This window comes from Phocoena phocoena, chromosome 11 (genome assembly GCF_963924675.1).
Source record: "Phocoena phocoena chromosome 11, mPhoPho1.1, whole genome shotgun sequence".
NCBI classification, from domain to species: Eukaryota; Metazoa; Chordata; class Mammalia; order Artiodactyla; family Phocoenidae; genus Phocoena; species Phocoena phocoena.
In genome coordinates, this window is record NC_089229.1 from 84,801,816 (window position 1) to 84,820,901 (window position 19,086).

A 19,086-nucleotide genomic window follows, 5' to 3' on the forward strand; every position below is an offset into this window, starting at 1 on the left:
GTTTATCTTTCCAAGAGTCAGCTCTTAGTTTCATTGACCTTTTCTGTTGTTTTTATTTTTTAGTCCCCAGTTCATTTATTTCTGCTGTGATTTTTATGACTTATTTCCTTCCACTAACTTTGCATTTTGTTTATTCTTCTTTTTCTTGTTCCCTTAGGTGTAAGATTAAGTTGTTTATTTGAGGTTTTTCTCATTTCCTCACGTAGGCTTTATTGCTATAAACTTCCTCTTAAAACTGCTTCTTCTGTGTCCCATAGATTTTGAAAATCATTGTTTTTTTGTTTTCATTTGTCTCCAGGAACTTTTTTATTTCTTCTTTGATTTTTTCAGTGACCAATTGCTTGTTTAATAGTATATTGTTTAGCCTCCAACTGTTTGTGTTTTTTGCAGTGTTTTTCTTGTAGTTGATTTCTAGTTTCATGGTTGTTGGGAAAGATACATGATATAACCCCAATCTTCTTAAATTTACTAAGACTTGTTATGTGGCATAGCATGTGATCTATCCTGGAGAATGTTCCATTTTCACTTGAAAATGATGTTTATTCTGCTGCTTTTGGATGGAATGTTCTATGTATATCTGTTAAGTTCATCTGGTCTAGTATGTGGTTCAGCTGAATAGAGTTCCCATATTTAAAACATAATTTCTCTTAGTGCTATTCAGGAACACCATTAACCATGATTACATAAAGAAATCCCTGCTGCATCCCCCTTTACCGTGTAAACTTGTGCATTGGAGAAACAGCTCAATTGTAAATCAGTGTAACTCGTGATCTGAGTGGCAGATTTGGCATCTGCCACTTGGGCAGAAGTTTAAAACTCAGTGTACTGAGTGTGGTGGTTTACGTGGGTACTGGTGCTTCTGATCTAGACCTCATTTTCAAAACCTCATGTTCTCATGGATGACTGCCCACTTATTTCTCTGAGGGGATGCACTTGCCCCTTCCCTATGCTCCTACCCAAGCCTCCAAAAGTGAATTTGTTGCATTCCTCCAAACCCATGTTTTTAAGTTTCATACCACTAAAAATATATTACCCAAATTTGGTATATATCCATTTAGCTGTTTTGTCATGATCCTGGTAAGAGACCAAGAGAGAAATATCTTTATTCATAAAATTAAACATATACAACAGGAAAATTTTCTTTGTCTTTCAAATCCTTCCATTCTTCAAAAGAGAGAAAAAAAATCCAAAAAGAGTATGTATAATAGGTCTTTTCATACCTAAGTTTGATGTTAAATGATTAGAAAGGGAGTCAAAATTAGAGGGCTTAATCAAGTGAAGTTTCTCTGGATAAGAGAGAGAGGTGTTGGAGAAAAGGCTGGCTTTGGGGATGGTTAGAGGAAATGATAGAGTTGTATCCAAGGAAAAGACAGATATTCACTGGGAGACTTTAAGAAGTTTTTGTGGTGTGGTGACTCAACCCCCTCCATTACAATTTCAGGAAAATCCAAATGTCTTTGTGTGATTTTGGAGTTGGATTTATCCTTGAAGGTCTGTGGATGATGCCACAAGAAGTTTGATGGTGAGGGCAGATTCTACTCTTTTCACTGGAGTAAAAACCACATGTGCGCAGCCCTGCATGATCCTGTCCCTGCGACCCGCCTGCCCTGCACCATGCCACACTCTCCTTACTCTAGCTTCGCTGGTTTTCTCCATGTTCTTTGAACATACCAGGGTCACTCCTGCCTTAAGGCTTTTGTACTTGTTTGTTCTCCCTGAATGCTTTTCTCTGGGATAGCCTGGATATCTATATTGCTTACTTCCTTACGTCCTTCTGAGTAAACTCAAACGTCACCTACCCCGTGAGGACTTACCCAGCCTCCTGTTGAAAATTACACCCCCACCCCTTACTCACATACTTCATCTTTTGTCTGTCTTCTCCATTAGAATTTAAGAGGGCAAAGTATTGCAAGCTGTCCTTCTCCTGGCCCCCATTCTGTCCCTAGTGCCTGGAACAACACTGGGCACATAGAAAGTTCTCAATAAATATTTATTGAGTGAATCAAATAATGAGCGCTGTTCAAAGGAGCCTAGTCAGTTTCAGTTACCAAAAAAGCAAACCGGTGATTCTCAAAGGATAACACTAGAGCTTTTCTAGTTGTACAGACAGATAAGCATAAGGAGGAAGACTGCAGGCAAGTGCTTATTGAAATCCTTCCTGGAAAAATTTACGCTCTTCAATTGAAATAATCAAGTGTACTTGTTAAGTACACTACAAAACAAATATGCGTTAGGGAAAACCGGATCATCTTTGAAATACTTGTTTTCCAAAAGTTTCTCCTGTAAGTCTGCTCTGCCTGTGGTAGAGAAATGCAAATTACACGGGGCACAGATCGACCTCTCTTTGGAATACTTTTTCCTTATAATACAGTCATTTCAAATGTGAAGAATAAAATGCCACTAAATAAAAGATTACTTGCTGTCTTAAGTAGTATGCAAGAGTTGTTTTTCTCTGTTTCTGTAGTCCTGGCAAATGATCCAGAGATTAATCTTTGAAAAGCCTTTTTTATTATGTCTGTAGAAAACATTATTTTAAGTGATAATCTCATGAAACTAATTCTCCTCCATACCATTCAAGGGAGTTTTACAGAGAAATAAGATGAATACCAATCTCTACCCTGTATCGAGTGTGTACTTTGAATCTCTTAGGTCAGGGATGTAAGCCATTGAGGGGACAATACTGTGGACAGAAGGTGTGGCCTTTGCCACAGAGATGGTGTTGTCACCACCTGCTCCCAAGTCTCCTACAGGCAGGACCCTGCTGTTCATTCACTTCAGAGCAGCTTCTGCTGGTGCTTGTTCTAGATCCTGGGCCCTCAGTCAACTGTGACTGCTGACTTTTATACTTGCTTCAAAGTGGGTAATTTAAGACAAAGATTCCTTTAAGTTAGGGTGAAAACCAACTTCAGGATGGTACAAACCCTACCTGCCATAATCTCTGTGAAATCTGCCGTTTCCATATTTAGAATAAGGAATTTCTCTGTAGGCCACCAGATTCTTCACTTAAAGAAGAGCCCTCTGTTTATCTTCTACTCTTAATGGAGTGAACATATAATTTATCATCCAAATAGGGACATGTTTGGGAATGGAAGGGGGGAGGTGACTATTAATAGTTGTATCTGGGCAACAGTCATAACCTAGGATGGTGGGAGGCAAGCAGAATCAAATGGTGCCTGAATATGAAGGAGAATGAAATGAATACTTATTGAAACCATACAATGTGCTAAGGACTTTATATATATTATCCTCTGATGTGGTATGTGGGCACGTTTTCAACAGTGAATCTGGAGTTACATTAACCAAGGAGTTGGCATATACTAGTCTAACAGGAATTTTAGGAACTTAACTCAGGACAGTTTACAACAAGAGCTATCGATTGAACTGTCTGGAGGAAACACATTAGATACACATTTTGGCCAAAAGTCAAATGTTAAAATCAGTACTTGACTGAAGTCAGGCATCACTAGACTAGAAAGAATTTTTTGGAGGCAAGATTCAATCTGAAAACTTGTCTAAACTTTTATAAGTTAAACTTTGAAAGTTTGGCACTGGTGGAGGAAACAGAATTTATCAGTGCCATCCGCTGATGGACCACTCCTGTGGTGCCTGTGCTGCGGGCCTGCGATCCGAAAGGGATGCTCGCTTTAATCACACTAATGTTTAGTGTACAGTGTAAGGAACTTGGGATTCGCCACTCAGCAAATCTTCAAAATCCTGGATCTGCTACTACTGAAAATGTTTACCCACCTGTAACAGTTATTTTGACAAGAGTCTTTTGTCTTTTGGTCTCCATAGACTGCAAGTGTAAGGAATTTACTCCTTCAGTTTGAATTTTGATGAGTGAGGACAGAATGTGCGTTGAGGTTCTGTGACATGTTCTTCTTTTCTTCCAACTTGTAATTTGTTCATCCAGTTGATCAACATTTATTAAGCACCAGTTCAGTGTCTTAGCCACCATTTAAGGGGAGGGGGACAGAGCAGTGAACAGAAGACAAAAGTCTTTGCCCTCGTGGAGTTTAAATTCTGGGACTTGGGGAGACAGACAATAAAAGTATAGATAAAACATATAGCATATAAATAGCATAAGTGCTGTTAAGAAGAATAAAGCAGTTAAGGATATGAGGAACTTTCCATTATGACTGGGTCATGATGATTTTTCATGGTGTTGTTTATAGGGTTTTTTATTCTCATGAAATTTTTAGGGGCAGATTCGGTGTTTAACTATTAATCCCACATATGAAGAGTTCCCAACTAGGACTTTTTTTTTTCCCTGAGCAACTCATTGTCTAAATGGGATTAAATAACTGAAAATTAAATAAAGTTCTTAAGGGTTATGTGTTTAATATTTTGAATGCTAGTATATCAACTAATTCTACAAAGATTAGAATTTTCATGTAATCTCAACTCTGTTATTCTTCCTTATATTATTGCTTAAAATTTTATATATATTTGTTGGTAAAAAAATGATGCAGTATTTTTCCTGTTTTATGCTAAGCATACTTAATATTTCCTTTAACTGACAATTTATTCTCCTCTGTAGTTGAAGATCCTTCATAATTTTTATACATAAAATCAATAGCTTTCACAATAAGTTTATTATGGCAACATTTTCCTTTTGAAGTATTAAAGATACATTTATACTTCACCTGATGGATAGAAATTCAACATAGAGAGCATATAAGGAGATTTTTCACTCCATCTACTTCTAGGCTACTTATCAGAATTTTAAATTACACATTCAGTTGTAAACAGCAAACTTTAGTGACATTCCCTGTTTATGTTACTAACATCAACACCCTATTTAGATACGATGGTGAAGGAAATGATCACACAAGCGTTTGTCACATACGTGTACAAGGAGGCCAGAAATGGCATTGAATTGGATGTTTAGCTGAGTCTAAAGCTGGAGTGTGATAGCAGAGTTTGGCCAAATACTGAGACCAAAGTGAAACTCTCCTTCACCTCTGCTTTCTCAAATTCAGTTCTTCCTCAGAAGGGGCATGATAGTGTCAGTCATTGGAGTGACAGCCTCCCAACCTCCTTCATGTCTGGTGACCAAAGTGATGAACATGGCATCCAAGAGAGTTTCAGCAAGGTTCATGCTGATACTGGGCATTATTAACTGAGTGGCTGGGTTTTCACCCTTATTTGTCTGTTTAGTTTCACCGGAACCTCAGTCTTCCTGGCACAATAAGCCAGTGAGATCTTCTTGGCTTAGTTGATATGCATGGCTTTCACTGGGAGGGGATGAGAACCTGAGTGAGTTTTTAGCAAGTGGCTCCCAGGCTTCCTAAATACTTAACTTCATGATGCAATTAGAGCATCATTTAGCAGGAGCTCTGCTGAAGCTTGAATTCAAATAATAAAAAGCATTTACATTTTAACTCCAATACTCAACTCACACTTAACTGAAACATAATAACCTGCAGATTTAAACTTGAATATAGAAATGGGTTTACTTTTGCTTTTTTAACTCTGTGATTTTATTGCCTGCCACAAATAATGGGCAGCATTAATGCAAAGCATGAGAAAGGGGGTGGGAACCAAATTTTCTAAACATTCTAAAAGCTGGTATGTGTCTTCTCTCCAGGGTCACCTGCAAGTTGGATGGAGGTGAAATTCAATTTTATATCCCCCAAACCTAGCACAGCGTTAGGCAAGCACTCTGTAAAAACCATTGCTACTGCTACTACCATGATTACCACTTCTACTGCTGGGAGTGCTCTTTCCACTACTGCTTTTGCTTCTGTGGTTGTAGCCCGTACAGCTGGTGAGCTCGTGTGGGCCCTTCTCAGGCATGGGGGGTGAACACACTTCTATGTTGCGGTCGCTTTTCAGCCACCCTCCAGACATGCGCACGGCAGAAAGAAGATGGGAAGGCACTCTGGATGGAGGGAAAAGTCCAAAAGTTTATAAGAAAAGCACTCCCATATTGCAAATGGTGCTATGATTATTTTGAAATTGCTATAACTCTTAGATTTTTAAAAGTATTTGGGACACTTTCTGTTTTCTGTCGAGTATTTGGTTTTCCCACTTAGGGTATGATTGCCCTGAGCGTGATGTTGCTGAGGGAAAACATGTGAATTTGAGTCCATCTAACACACATTTAATCAATAATTAAGCAAACATTTATTAACCTCATGAACTTTTTCCCCCACATCTTTATTGCAGTATAATTGCTTTACAATGTTGTATTAGTTTCTCCTGTACAACAAAGTGAATCTGTATGTCCCCATATCCCCTTCCTCTTGAGCCTCCCTCCCCGCCCCACATCCCATCCCTCTAGGTCATCACAAAGCATCGAGTTGATCTCCCTGTGCTATGCGGCTGCTTCCCACTAGCTATCTATTTTACATTTGGTAGTGTATATATGTCAATGCTACTCTCTCACTTCGTCCCAGCTTCCCCTTCCCCCCCACCCCGTCCTCAAGTCTGTTCTCTACGTCTGCATCTTTATTCCTGCCCTGCCACTAGGTTCATCAGTACTGTTTTTTTTTTTAGATTCCGTATATATGCGTTAGCATATGGTATTTGTTTTTCTCTTTCTGACTTACTTCACTCTGTATGACAGACTCTAGGTCCATCCACCTCACTACAAATAACTCAATTTCGTTCCTTTTTATGGCTGAGTAATAATGCTCCATTGTATATATGTGCCACACCTTGTTTATCCATTCATCTGTTGATGGACATTTAGGTGGCTTCCATGTCCTGGCTATTGTAAACAATGCTGCAATGAACATTGTGGTACATGTATCTTTTTGAATTATGGTTTTCTCAGGGTATATGCCCAGTAGTGGGATTGCTGGATCATATGGTAATTCTATTTTTAGTTTTTTAAGGAACCTCCATATTGTTCTACATAGAGGCTGTAATCAGTTTACATTCCCACCAACAGTGCAGGAGCCTCATGAACTTGACTTGAACAGGTCTCTCGCTCTGAGCTTCAGTTCCATTGTCTGTAAGTTTAAGGTAATGTAATCAGCTCTATCTTAGTTTTTTTGGGGATGAATAGAGGAAGCCAGTGCAAAGTGATATGTAAGCTGCTAGCTTAATAAAGATTAAATGGGGTGTCATTATATGGCTGGGACAAATTTTTCTTCTGAATTTCCTGTAGCACTTTGTGCTCAATAGCAAGTATAGTTTGGTTTGGAGGTGAGAGCTGTGGTCTGGCTGGAAGTAAGTACCAGATATGAAGTAAAAAGACCTGGGAGCAAAATCATGCCCCACCACCTCACTAGTGATGTGCCCCAAGTTAAATTACTGAAAAAAAGAATCCTAAAGCTATGTAGCTCCAAGGTCACTCACTGTGAGAATTAAGTGGGAAAAGATCTAGGAAGGCACCTGGTGTGTTGCAGGTGTTTGGCTGGTGTTTGGAAAGCATTCCTTCAGGAAAGAGAAAGGTAAGGGTGAGTCAAAATGGTCCTGAACAGGCAGCATGCGGAGAGGAAAAAGCATGTCCCGTGATGGCCCTAATACATTTCCTCAGGTGTGAATTAGGAATGATAATGATAATAATTCCCTTAATCATTTCTTAGGGTTACTGTAAGGACTAAAAGTGGTAAGATATCGCCAGAAATGGAATAGGGGCTCAAAAATTTACTCACCCCCAAAAGTTGAGAGTCATGCTTAAGATAATTATCCTCGTTTTTAAAGACGGTCTTAAGCCATGTCTAGTTCTATGTTGACTGACTATAGTACCTAGGATGGTTTTTTGAGATAATGTGGGCAATTCACTATAAAACTTTCCTGCCTCTGTTCAGGCTGCCTTTTGGGTAATGAAACACAATAAAAATTACCAAAGATGGAGGAGGCAAGGAAAGAGCAGCTGATGGAATAATGATGTAGAAGTAAGAGTGACACACATTCTAGCAACTTTGAAAGATGAAGGCCATTTTCCCGAGCCCCTCTCCCCCGTCCTTTCTGCTGAAACTTTGGTGAAGGGGAAGCCAGCCAGAAAGCACCAGAGAAAGCACCAGGTGTTGGGAAGAGCTCCAGGCACTGACTCGATTTATTCATCTCTGCAATGAGGTCAGACTTGTACTACATGCTTCACCTGTGCATTCTCAGGGAATTCTCAAGAACAGTCTCTGAGGCCGTTTCTGAAGCCCAGTAACATTCCTGGGTTATGGAGTCAGTAAGTGGCAGAGCCAATATTTGAACCCAAGTACAGTTGCCCCCAAATCCTCATCCTCAGATTCTGCCTCTGAGGATTCAACCAATGGGTAGATGGAAAGTATTTGGAAAAATTAAAACTTCCAGAAAGTTCTAAAAAGCAAAACTTGAATTTGCCTCACGCTGGCCACTATTTACATGGCATTTACATTGTATTTATAGCTATTTACATAACACACTGCATTAGGTAGTGCACTAAAAAGTAATCTAGAGATGATTTAAGGTACACGGGAGAAATTGTGTAGGTTGTCTGCAAACACTGTGCCATTTTATATAAGGGACTTGAGCATCCATGGGGTTTGGTATGGGGGGGTTGTCCTGGAACCAACCTCGAGGAGACCAGGGATGACTGTACTCTAGTTCCTCATCCCGTCAGATCTAAGCTTGGGTACCACTCGTGGCCAAAGATATCTGAGCAAGCAGGTCTATTTAGGGGCACCATTCAGAAGTGGTTTATGTCAGCGATTTGGCTTATTGGTCCTTCTAGAAGTGGGACTGGGGAATGAGTTCTTTTACTCCTGAAGGCTCAGGAGGAAATGGAATTGGTTTCTGACAGGCTTTGAATTCGAGGAGAATGTGAAGCTTAGCCTGTAGAATAGTAACATGGCCACCATGTGAGGGGCAAGCAGAGGAGCGCCAGCGAGCCAGCCCAGGATAAGGGGAGGAGACCCAGGAGACCCTGGTGTTTCAGACACAAAGAGAGTGAGGAGACCTTCGCCAAGTCCCGGTGCTCAGCTGTGTCCCACACTTCTGAGAGATCAGACAAAACGAGAACCGGAAAGGCCCGCAATTTACCAGTTGAAAGGCAGGTTGCTTCACCGGTGCCTGAAATCACATCCTTCATCTCATTCTGTTTCTATTTAAAAGGATTTCCCAGGGGTGGTTCTTTGATCATGCCCTCAGTTTGGGGGGACGTGCACCCTCTTTGGGGCTCCTCTGTGTATTCCCTACTCCGTACAGGTCACGTAAAGTCCGTGGTCCCCAAATGTAACCATCTGATTGTTAAATCACCATGAAGATGCATTAGCCATCCAAGCCTTTTCTGCTCCTGGACGTTTAAATCCATCAATCTGTAATTATAATGATTATTTTTGCCTTTGGACATATTTCAACTGCATGTGAGAGCTGATGTTTTTCTTTCTTTTTGTTTAGTTATATCAGTTTCAGGAGTACAGCATTATAATTTAACATCTGCATGCACTACAAATTGATCACCACCATGTGTCTAGTTACCATCCATCAGCAGACAGTTGACCCCTTCACCCAATTTCTCCCACCCCCCAACCTCCTTCCCTTCTGGTAACCACTCATCTGGTCTCTACAACTGTGAGTTTGTTTTTGTTTTGTTTTGTTTTCTTAGATTCTGCATATGAGTGAAATCAGACAGTCTTTCTCATCTGATTTATGTCACTTAGCATAATACCTTCAAGGGTCAACCATGTTGTCAAAAATGGCAGGATTTCATTCTTTTTCATGCCTGAGTAGTATTCCGTGGTGTATATATACCACATCTTCTTTACCACTCATTCATAAATGGACACTTAGGTTGATTTTATACCTTGGCTAGTGTAAATACAGTTGATCTTTGAACAACATGGGCTTGAACTGCACAGGTTCACTTATACATGGACTTTTTCAATAAATACATACAGTACTGTACAATCTGAGGTTGGTTGAATCCATGGAGGCAGAACTTCAGATACAGAGGGTCAATTATGGGACTTGAGCATCTGTGGATTTTGGTATCTGAGGCAGGTCCTGGAACCAATTCCCTGCAGATACCCAGGGACAACTGTAATGCTGCCGTGAACATGGGGGTGCATATACCTTTTCCAATGAGTGTTTTTGTGTTCTTGTGATAAATACCCAGAAGTGGAATAGCTGGGTCACATGGCGGTTCTAGTCTTAATTTTCTGGGGGCTCTCCATACTGTTTTCCATAGTGCCTGCACCAATTTACAGTCCTACCAGCTGATGTATTTTTTTTTAACTTTTTAAAAATTATGAAATATTCCAGTCATGCATTCTGATGGCTGAAAGAATGAATTAATAGTAGTCTAATCACCCTGGAGACACAGATGCTTTTGTGAGCTGGCACTGAAGTAAGGCTGCACATCTCTGTGGGAATGACAAGTGAATGAGTCTGCTGCTCACTTAACCTGCTGTTCTTTTCTCTCTCTGTTTTCTCTCCTAGGAAACAGATGGAAGACTGCTGTGACCCCGCCCATCTCTTTGCTATGACTAAAATGAATTCCCCCATGGGGAAGAGCGTGTGGTACGATGGGGAGTTTTTATACTCATTCACCATTGACAATTCAACTTATTCTCTCTTCCCCCAGGTTAGTACAGAGTTTGTTGCCTTTCAATGTAGTCTCTTCTATGTCTTGATATCATAGGAAAGGGATACTTGATTTTGCCTAACTAATCAGATCTACTTGTTTTCATCTTCTTACTTTTCTGAATTAGAAATGCTTCCCTTTATACTGTCATTTTTTCGTGAAGAAATCAAATAATGTGATGCAGGGGCAGCAGTAGGATATTACAGAGTAACAGATTTCCTAGCCCTTCTGATTTGAGTCATATGAGACTGAAGAAAGCAAGCAGAGAAGGAAGCAAGATCAGGGAATTGTGGAATTCCAGTGCTTTGAGGTTGGCTCTGGTATGATCTTGAAGATTTGCAACACTGGAACGTTTTCTTGGGGCTGATACTCAGGGAGTGGGGACCATATGGTCAGAAGTTGCTTCTTAGAGCTTGTGAATCTTAACCCTGTGGTTAGATGACTGCTATAAAGTGTAGGAGTGGTGGAGATGGAGAGAAAGTATTTGACCACTTTTGAAGTGGTCTGAATCAAGCTTTGCTTCCTTAATGTTTTTCTTTGTGGTTTCCTAAGCATTGAAATCAGATGTTTTACTAAAATATATCTATGTAGCTAGTGGGGGGAAAAAGGAAGTCTTTATTTCTAGGGAGCCGTAGTCGGAGATGGGAAGTGGATCTTAGGTGAAATTGCCCTTAGGGAGAAATTGAGAAATGAATGTCGGCTTCCCCAAGTCTTCATGCTACTCTTGGTTTGGCCAGATGATGGTGCAAAAAGAGAATTCATGGTCAGAGGTGGAAAACGTATATCTGTATTAATAGCAAAGAATCTTCAGAGGAGGCATCTTATAAAGTTTGAGGCACAGGCAGTACCAGATCCAAAGTCACATGCTCTATGAAATAGCTCCCATTTGCTAGTTCATTCTTAGGTGTTTTCATCCAATTTAATGGTTTTAGAGTATGTATAATGACACAGTTGAAAAACTTTATTTTAAAATAGGAAATAGAAGGTTTAATTCATGGCCAGCATCCTTGTGCTTTTTCTCTCTTCTTCATTTGCCCTTGGGAGCCTTCCTTATGTCAAAGCAGATGATTAACAGTCATAAAATGTAGAATTGAATTTTGTCTCCATCTCTTCCTAACTAAATGCCTTGCTAAGGCACCTAACTCTTCTGAGGTTCAGCTTTCTCATTTGTGCAGTGGCGAGAGCAGTACCTGTCCGCTCACAGAGTTGAGGTCAAGGACATGTCATATAATGCATGTCCAGGTATGCTGTAAACTACAAAGCATTATGTAAATGTTTTAGGTTTATTAATGTTGTCCTGGTTCATATGCTGCATCTTTAGACTGAGGAATGAAGAATATAATTGCATTAGTCAGAAATCTTCCTAGGCGTTTTGTTTTGTTTTGTTTTTGCGGTACACGGGCTTCTCACTGTTGTGGCCTCTCCCGTCGCGGAGCACAGGCTCTGGATGCGCAGGCTTAGTGGCCATGGCTCACAGGCTTAGACGCTCCGTGGCATGTGGGATCTTCCCGGACCGGGGCACGAACCTGTGTCCCCTGCATCGGCAGGCGGACTCTCAACCACTGTGCCACCAGGGAAGCCCTTCCTAGGTGTTTTTAGCAGAAGGATATTTCATGTTGGGCATTAGGCACTTAAAAAATCGTTAGGCGAATAGAGGAGTTGGAGTCAAGAGGTGGCTCCTGGAATTACTTAGCCCAAGAACTTTACTGCCATAACTGTGGTTTAGGGATTAGAAAACCACCGTGGCCACTGCCATTGGCAGAAACAGGGCCAGGAAGATGGGTTTCAACTCACCTCCTCCCTCCAAACCTCCCTCAGGTGCATCTAGTGGGTAAGATTAATTTACATCCAGAACACTAGTTGCAAAGAAGTCCAGGAGGGGCAGTTTTTAAAGCAATCAAGCTTTAGCAGGAAGCTAGAAAAAGGGTGGAATTGAGGTTGAGTAAGCCAATTCACAGCATCTTCTTTGTACAAATACTGATATCAACTTGCTATGAAATGAAGAAGAGATAAGGAAGCAATCTCCTTTAACAGCTCATCAAATAGAAAAGATTTTAAAGAAACCCAAAATAGGATTTTATAGATGAGGGCTTTCAATCATACTAACTGACTTTGTGCTAGAAAATAGATTTGAAGAGAAGAAACGATTAAAGAAATACAAACGAACTTCCCATCTCATCCATTAAGTTGCAGCAGTACGATAGCAGGAAACATTTTCTTTTTCAAGTGTGTGCAGATGAATTTTGTGTCTCTGTGTGCCAGCTGCAAGACCAAGGAACCATCCCTGAATAATAAAGGAAAAATGCTTTTTTCTTAGAAAGTGAAAGTCATCACATCACTCTCTGTGCGCACAGTCATTACAAAGGGCTGAACCAGTTCAATGGGTAGACTTGAAGAAAGGTTACGTGTGTATTCTTCTGAAGAGATTCTGAAATGACTAACTAATTTATAGAAATCCTGGAGAATCAGTTTGCATCAAAAGGTGTCTATACCCGGGCCCTCTTATTTCTCAGTGAAAGATTTCTAGCTTGTCATCCGGAAGCTAAGTTGTCAGTTAATTGTTAGGCTTCGTTCATGCTCCCTGTGGGAAGAAAGTGGTGTGTGTTGATTGGGCAGAAATGCAGGTGAGTGAGCTGGGCTCTGTGTTGTCAGTTGAACAAAGCATCCCTCCACTCCCTGTTTCAGCAAGATAGTGCTAAATCACTCCTTTGCTAACTCAGGTGTATAACTTTATATCACACTTTTAATTATATATTTTAATGTATTTAGTTTAATTATATATTACACTTCTCCCCTAAATGCTCCATATATGTCAGCTGTCATTATTATTGGTATTACTCCTTTGCCTGTTTTAATCACTGCTTTTGTTGTTGTTGCCAAGATGCAATCCAAGATTCTCTGTGTGATGTGGAAAGTTAACAGGTCCTGAATCAAGGCTGGAGCGTCCACAAGGGCCCTGGTGAGATGCTGTATACTTCGTAATTACAGTTAGTTGCTTCTTATTTGGACCTCCTATGACTTCCCATGGCTTTATTATCAAATTTATTCAATTCTGCCTCCTATGCGGTTATTTGCCTAATCACCTGTCACAGTTTTCTAAAAGTCTTTATCTGCTGATCTCAATACCATCTTGTGAGCTTTTGAGGAGACTCATTTTTGTGCCTCGTGCAGTGCTTCACACTTAATATAGATGCTCATTTCCAGCTGCTCTCCCTGCCTATGTATGTCCCACCTGGGCTGGACCACTGCTGTGCCCTGGCTTGGACTATAGGAGACCAAGCAGGAGAGTTTGATGCAGCTGTTTTCAGATGGCTCTATAAATGTATTTGGGTGAAATATTTGTGGAATATTACTAGGCATGAAGGGCCGAATTTTAATCCTCATGTAGGTTTTCTAGAGTATGCAGTGTGTGTGTGTGTGTGTGTGTGTGTGTGTGTGTGTGTGTGTGTGTGTGTTTGGAGGGGATGGTGTGATGGTAGGTGTTCCCACTTTGAGAATACTTGAGGATACCTCCATCCCCTAGGCTGAGATCAGCTCTTTCCTGCTCTGCCTCTCCCTTGGAAGCCTACATGGTCCCACATTTGTATATAATACCGAATAAATGCTATTTTGGCCTAAGACATATTTTTACCCAGAAAGAGCATAAATTTCCTTGGCAATGAGTGAGGGAGTAGTAGGAATGTTAGAAACCACAACTGTGTCGATATAATTTAATAAATATTTTCTTTGGTGTAATAAATATATGGTTGGCCCACCATTCTCTTACATTGTGCTGGATAGTCACGTGAAATACATCACAAACTAGACGAGTCATTTTTCCTCAAAGTATCTACCCAAGGCCACATGTAAAGAATCACAAAATATCATTAATGCACCACAGACAGACATTTCTAGCTGCTCTGGTCGCCATAAACTCCCTGACATCTTCCACTTGGCGTGGACCCACAATGCCCTTGGCCCAGGGGAAACCCAGCAGGATATTTTGAAGTAGTTTTGTCAAAATGACTTTGTTAGAAAGAAAATACACATTTTTTTCCCACAGTAATGTGCTTAATAGAATCCTCTGAGCTCCTGGGTATTCCCGAGTCTCAGAGCAGTTTTTTTCTTCTAACGAAATTTAGATTCTACTATATAATCTACATCGTTTGGTAGCTTGCTTTTTTACTTACCAATATGATTGTAATCATTTTCCAAACATATACCTTTTCAACTAGAAGGAAACTGAGGGGACTGTTTGGTGGGCATAGATCTTTGCCAAGCCTGTGTTGGTTCATGTTGTCAGACTTGTGTTTGGCTGAGACCTGACACAGGAGCTTAACCAAACAGGTATTTATTTATCTCAGGCAATAGTTAGGAATTAGGAGGTGAGTAGCTTAGAGCTAGATGGTGGCTACACAGCGCCATCAAGTTCCCAGGCTCCTGCTTGAACATCTTTAGCTGATGGCCAAGGAACCTTCTAGTTTTGATCCAGGATCCCAGCAGGACAGAGAGGAAACAGAAGAGGAAATCTGGACAGACTCCTGCTGATGTGTCAGTGACCAGGACTGAATCTCATGGGTGTGTCTAGCTGCAAGAGAGGCTGGGAAATTTCAGTATTTCAGCTGTAAGGCAAATGCACTTCATGCGCTGACCTGGACAACTGCCTGCCTTAGTTTCTTCACAGATTATCTCACTCTGTTCTTATAGCAACTCTGTGTGGTTGTTACTCTGGTCTTCATTTCATGGGTGAAACTGAGACTGAGGAGGGTTAAATATCTTATTCAAGGCTCTAGAGCTCGCAAGTGGAGGGCTGGCATGTAAAACGTGGCCTGTCTGATTTCCAAAGTATTATTGTTATTATTTTTAATTAATCAATTAATTAATTTTTGGCTGCGTTGGGTCTTTGTTGCTGCGTGCGGGCTTTCTCTAGTTGTGGCGACTGAGAGCTACTCTTCGTTGCAGTATGTGAGCTTCTCATTGTGGTAGCTTCTCTTGTGGAACATGGGCTCTAAGTGTGTGGGCTTCAGTAGTTGTGGCACTTGGGCTCAATAGTTGTGGCGCACAGGCTTAGTTGCTCCGTGGCATGTAGGATCTTCCCGGACCAGGGCTCAAACCTGTGTCCCCTGCAATGGCAGGAGGATTCTTAACCACTGTGCCACAAGGGAAGTCCCCCGAAGTGTTATTATTATCTTGTTTCTATTTTTTTCTTAAAAAGTCATGGGTTCTGGGGCTTCCCTGGTGGCGCAGTGGTTGAGAGTCCACCTGCCGATGCAGGGGACACGGGTTCATACCCCGGTCTGGGAAGATCCCACATGCCGCGGAGCAGCTGGGCCCGTGAGCCATGGCCGCTGAGCCTGCGCGTCCGAAGCCTGTGCTCCGCAACGGGAGAGGCCACAACAGTGAGAGGCCCGCGTACCACAAAAAAAAAAAAAAAAAAAAAAAAGAGTCATGGGTTCTGGTGGATTCATTGTTAATTTTTATCGTGCAATCACCTTGAAACCATTTTAAGGTTTTTTCTTCCCTTATATAAATACTCTTAGAGGAAATGGAGAAATTCTTTCGTAGCTATCTGAGAGGAAAAAAAATAGAGTACAGATATGCAGGCTCTAGGATCCTGTACAGCACTGTAGTTGCCCTTTGACTTTGAGTGCCCTAGTGGCCCACTTTGGAAGGAGAAATAAGACCAGTTCCAACTGGTTTCTATTTTGGTTTCTATTAAATGGGTTCTGGACCCAAATCCAATGTGTGTGTGTGTGGAGACTATGTGGAGACTTTCCCATACCACCAAGCACTTCTCAGACACCAGCTGGGAGTCTTACAATTCACCTCAATTCTGACACTACCTACCCGGAGTATGCATCAGATCCCACAGGTAAAGGACTCAGTCCCACAAGACCACGCTCCACTTCAGACATCACTCATGAGCCCAGGTTATTACTTGTACTTTTGACCAACCGGCTACAAATGGGAAGTTCCAGTGACTCCCCCCAACTCAGGATGCCAATCGCAAATCCGAGTTGTCACCTGTACTTCTGACCGACTGGCTATAAATCAGAGGTTTCCATGACCTCCTTCTTGGGTTCTATTAGTTTGCTAGAATGGCTTACAGAACTCAGGAAACCCGTTTACTCACTAGATTACTGATTTATCACAAAGGATATTAAAGGATACAGATCAACAGCCTGATGAAGAGGCACATAGGGTGAGGTCCCCAACAAAGGAGCTTCTGTTCTCCTGGACCTTGGGGCCCTGCTTCGTGGCAAGTGGAAGCGCCCTGTTTCCCCAACCTGGAAGCTCTCTGAACCCCATCCTTTGGGTGTTTTATGGAGGCTTCATTATGTCAGCATGATTGATTAACTCCTTGACCATTGGTGCTTGATTCAACCTGTAACCCCTCTCTCCTCCCTGGAGATCAGGGGGGTGGGACTGAAAGTTCCAACCCTCTGTTCATGATTGGTTCCCCTGACAACGAGCCCCCATCCTTAGATGGTTTCCAAAAGTCGCTTACATTAACATCAACCCAGATGTGGTGTGAAGGGGCTTGTTCTCCATAACAAGACACCATTTTCACCTTTATGGCTCTGAAGGATTTTCAGGAACTGAGGACAAGAGACCAAATGTTATAAAAGATGTTCCCTTTGCTCTTATTGTTCAGGAAATATCAAGGGTTTTGGGGGCTGTAAGTCAGGAACTGGGCATGAAGACCAAATATATTTGGGAAACATATTTTTATCATCTGAATGTTCCTTATAAATCACAGCATCGCATCCGTGATAGAGAAATCCAGGTTCTCAAAGGAAAGCAAATTATTCTTTGCACACTGCTTCTATATTATAGAAATCCAGAACATGATCCCACTACCATTAAATAATTCAGAGCATTTACTCCTATCATCCTTGGTTAAATGGCAACGTTAGAGAAATATGTAGGGAATGGAGTCTACAGATCTGGGTTTTAGACCTGGCTTTCTATGATGACATTTGTGATCCCAGGCAAATCATGTAACTATTCTCAGCCTGAATTTATAATTTTCAGTTCGGGACTAATAATACCTGGTGTTTGTATTTCAGTGTTATTATGAGACACCAAGTTAAAATGAGATTAGGGGTGTAAAAGTGCTTTGTAATGAATGCACTGTGCAAACATATAATAATGTTACTTTTTTTATCTGCTTAAGCATTTATGGCATGTAAGCATTTCTTAGGCATTTTGGGAACCAGTTGGGGGGGAAAGCTCTAGAAAAGTGGTCAAATCAATTTTCCATGCTGGTGAGTGGTGAGAAGAGATAAATCTGTTGAGTCTGGGATTTAGGGAAGTATAAATTAGTTATGGAGAATGCCTCAGGCTATGCCAATTGGACATTTGTATCATTATAGTTGGATAATAATTATGATACGCTGAAAGTGCAATGTAAGAAACATTATTAATTTCTAGTGAATTAAGATTGTGTATCTTGACAATGGATTAGTAGCCTCTGTTCCTCTCATTGTCCCGTAACTGAGCAGACGAGGAGAGTGGGTCATCACAGGACTTGCAAATACCTGTTATCCTCGGAGGAAAGGAAGGCACACGATTAGAAGTTAGTTGCCCCACGGAGTAGTTGAGAGTAAACTGTAAGACACCTTTGTCTTTCAAACTTAGAAATAATTACAAATTAAGACCTTTCTCTAAAGAAAATTGTCACAGGTTGTCTATGGTTGAGAACAAAATGAAAATGAGTTGTAAGGAATGGTGTGTCTCGCCACGGTGTGGACCTTTCTAAAATATGTGACAGTGTGTAAAATTTAGTACAAAGACTGATTATGGCTCAGGCTTAAAGCTTCCTGCGAACAACTGAAAAGGTTGCATGACACCAATTACCACTGAGTCAAATCTCATCCCGTAGGTCTGATGGGAGTGATAACTCTTTTCAGGAGGTGTTAATGTTCCACAGAAGATTTTCTTCTTAGATTTGGTTCACATGACAGGGTGTTTTCCTGGAGAAAAAGCTGGTATATCTTTGTTTTTCTTCAGTTGGTTTCTTCATCTTGGTCCTTCTTACTGGCAAATGTCCAAGTGTAGAAAGGCATTTCTATCTGATTTTGACTTCGTTTTGAGCTTTTGTTTTCATACCAGGAGGCCTCTGCTCTTGATATGCTCATTTGTACTCCTTAAGTCTATGAGAGATCTCTTAACTGCATAAAGATACATTTGATTAACTTAGATCATATCAACACTGAATTTTCTCTGGCTTAATTAGTTTGGTCAGGGAATAAAAAGATACAAAATGAGTACAGAGAACATTTTCTTAATGTTTGTATTTGTTCAATTCAGTTTACTCTCCTTCTTCTGCTAATTGGCCTGTAATCTTTAGACCCCATGGGAGTTGGCACAATGTTCTTGACATCCCTCATGGCCTGACATATCCTCTTATCTGTAGGGTCAGAACTTCTGGGTGAAGAAGGGTTGGGGTGGGGATAGAATAGGGAAGTTAATTTGGCTGTGGAGAGTAAAAGGCGGTCCAGCTAGTAGGCAGAAAGGGTTATTAAGATTCTCACCCTAGGTAACTGTTTCCAGTAACCAGAAGATAATAAGGAGTAAAAGAAAGATAACTA

The 19,086-nt window shown here is 40.9% G+C and overlaps 1 protein-coding gene across 1 annotated transcript in view; it reads left to right on the top strand.

The window, feature by feature from the left end:
* ST8SIA1 (ST8 alpha-N-acetyl-neuraminide alpha-2,8-sialyltransferase 1) overlaps window positions 1–19,086 on the top strand; it is a 146,775-nt gene that overhangs the window by 40,933 nt on the left and 86,756 nt on the right. Inside the window, exon 2 of the mRNA XM_065887602.1 lies at window positions 10,369–10,513. Within this exon, the coding sequence (XP_065743674.1) occupies window positions 10,369–10,513 (145 nt within the window). The remainder of the gene's footprint in view (window positions 1–10,368; window positions 10,514–19,086) is intronic.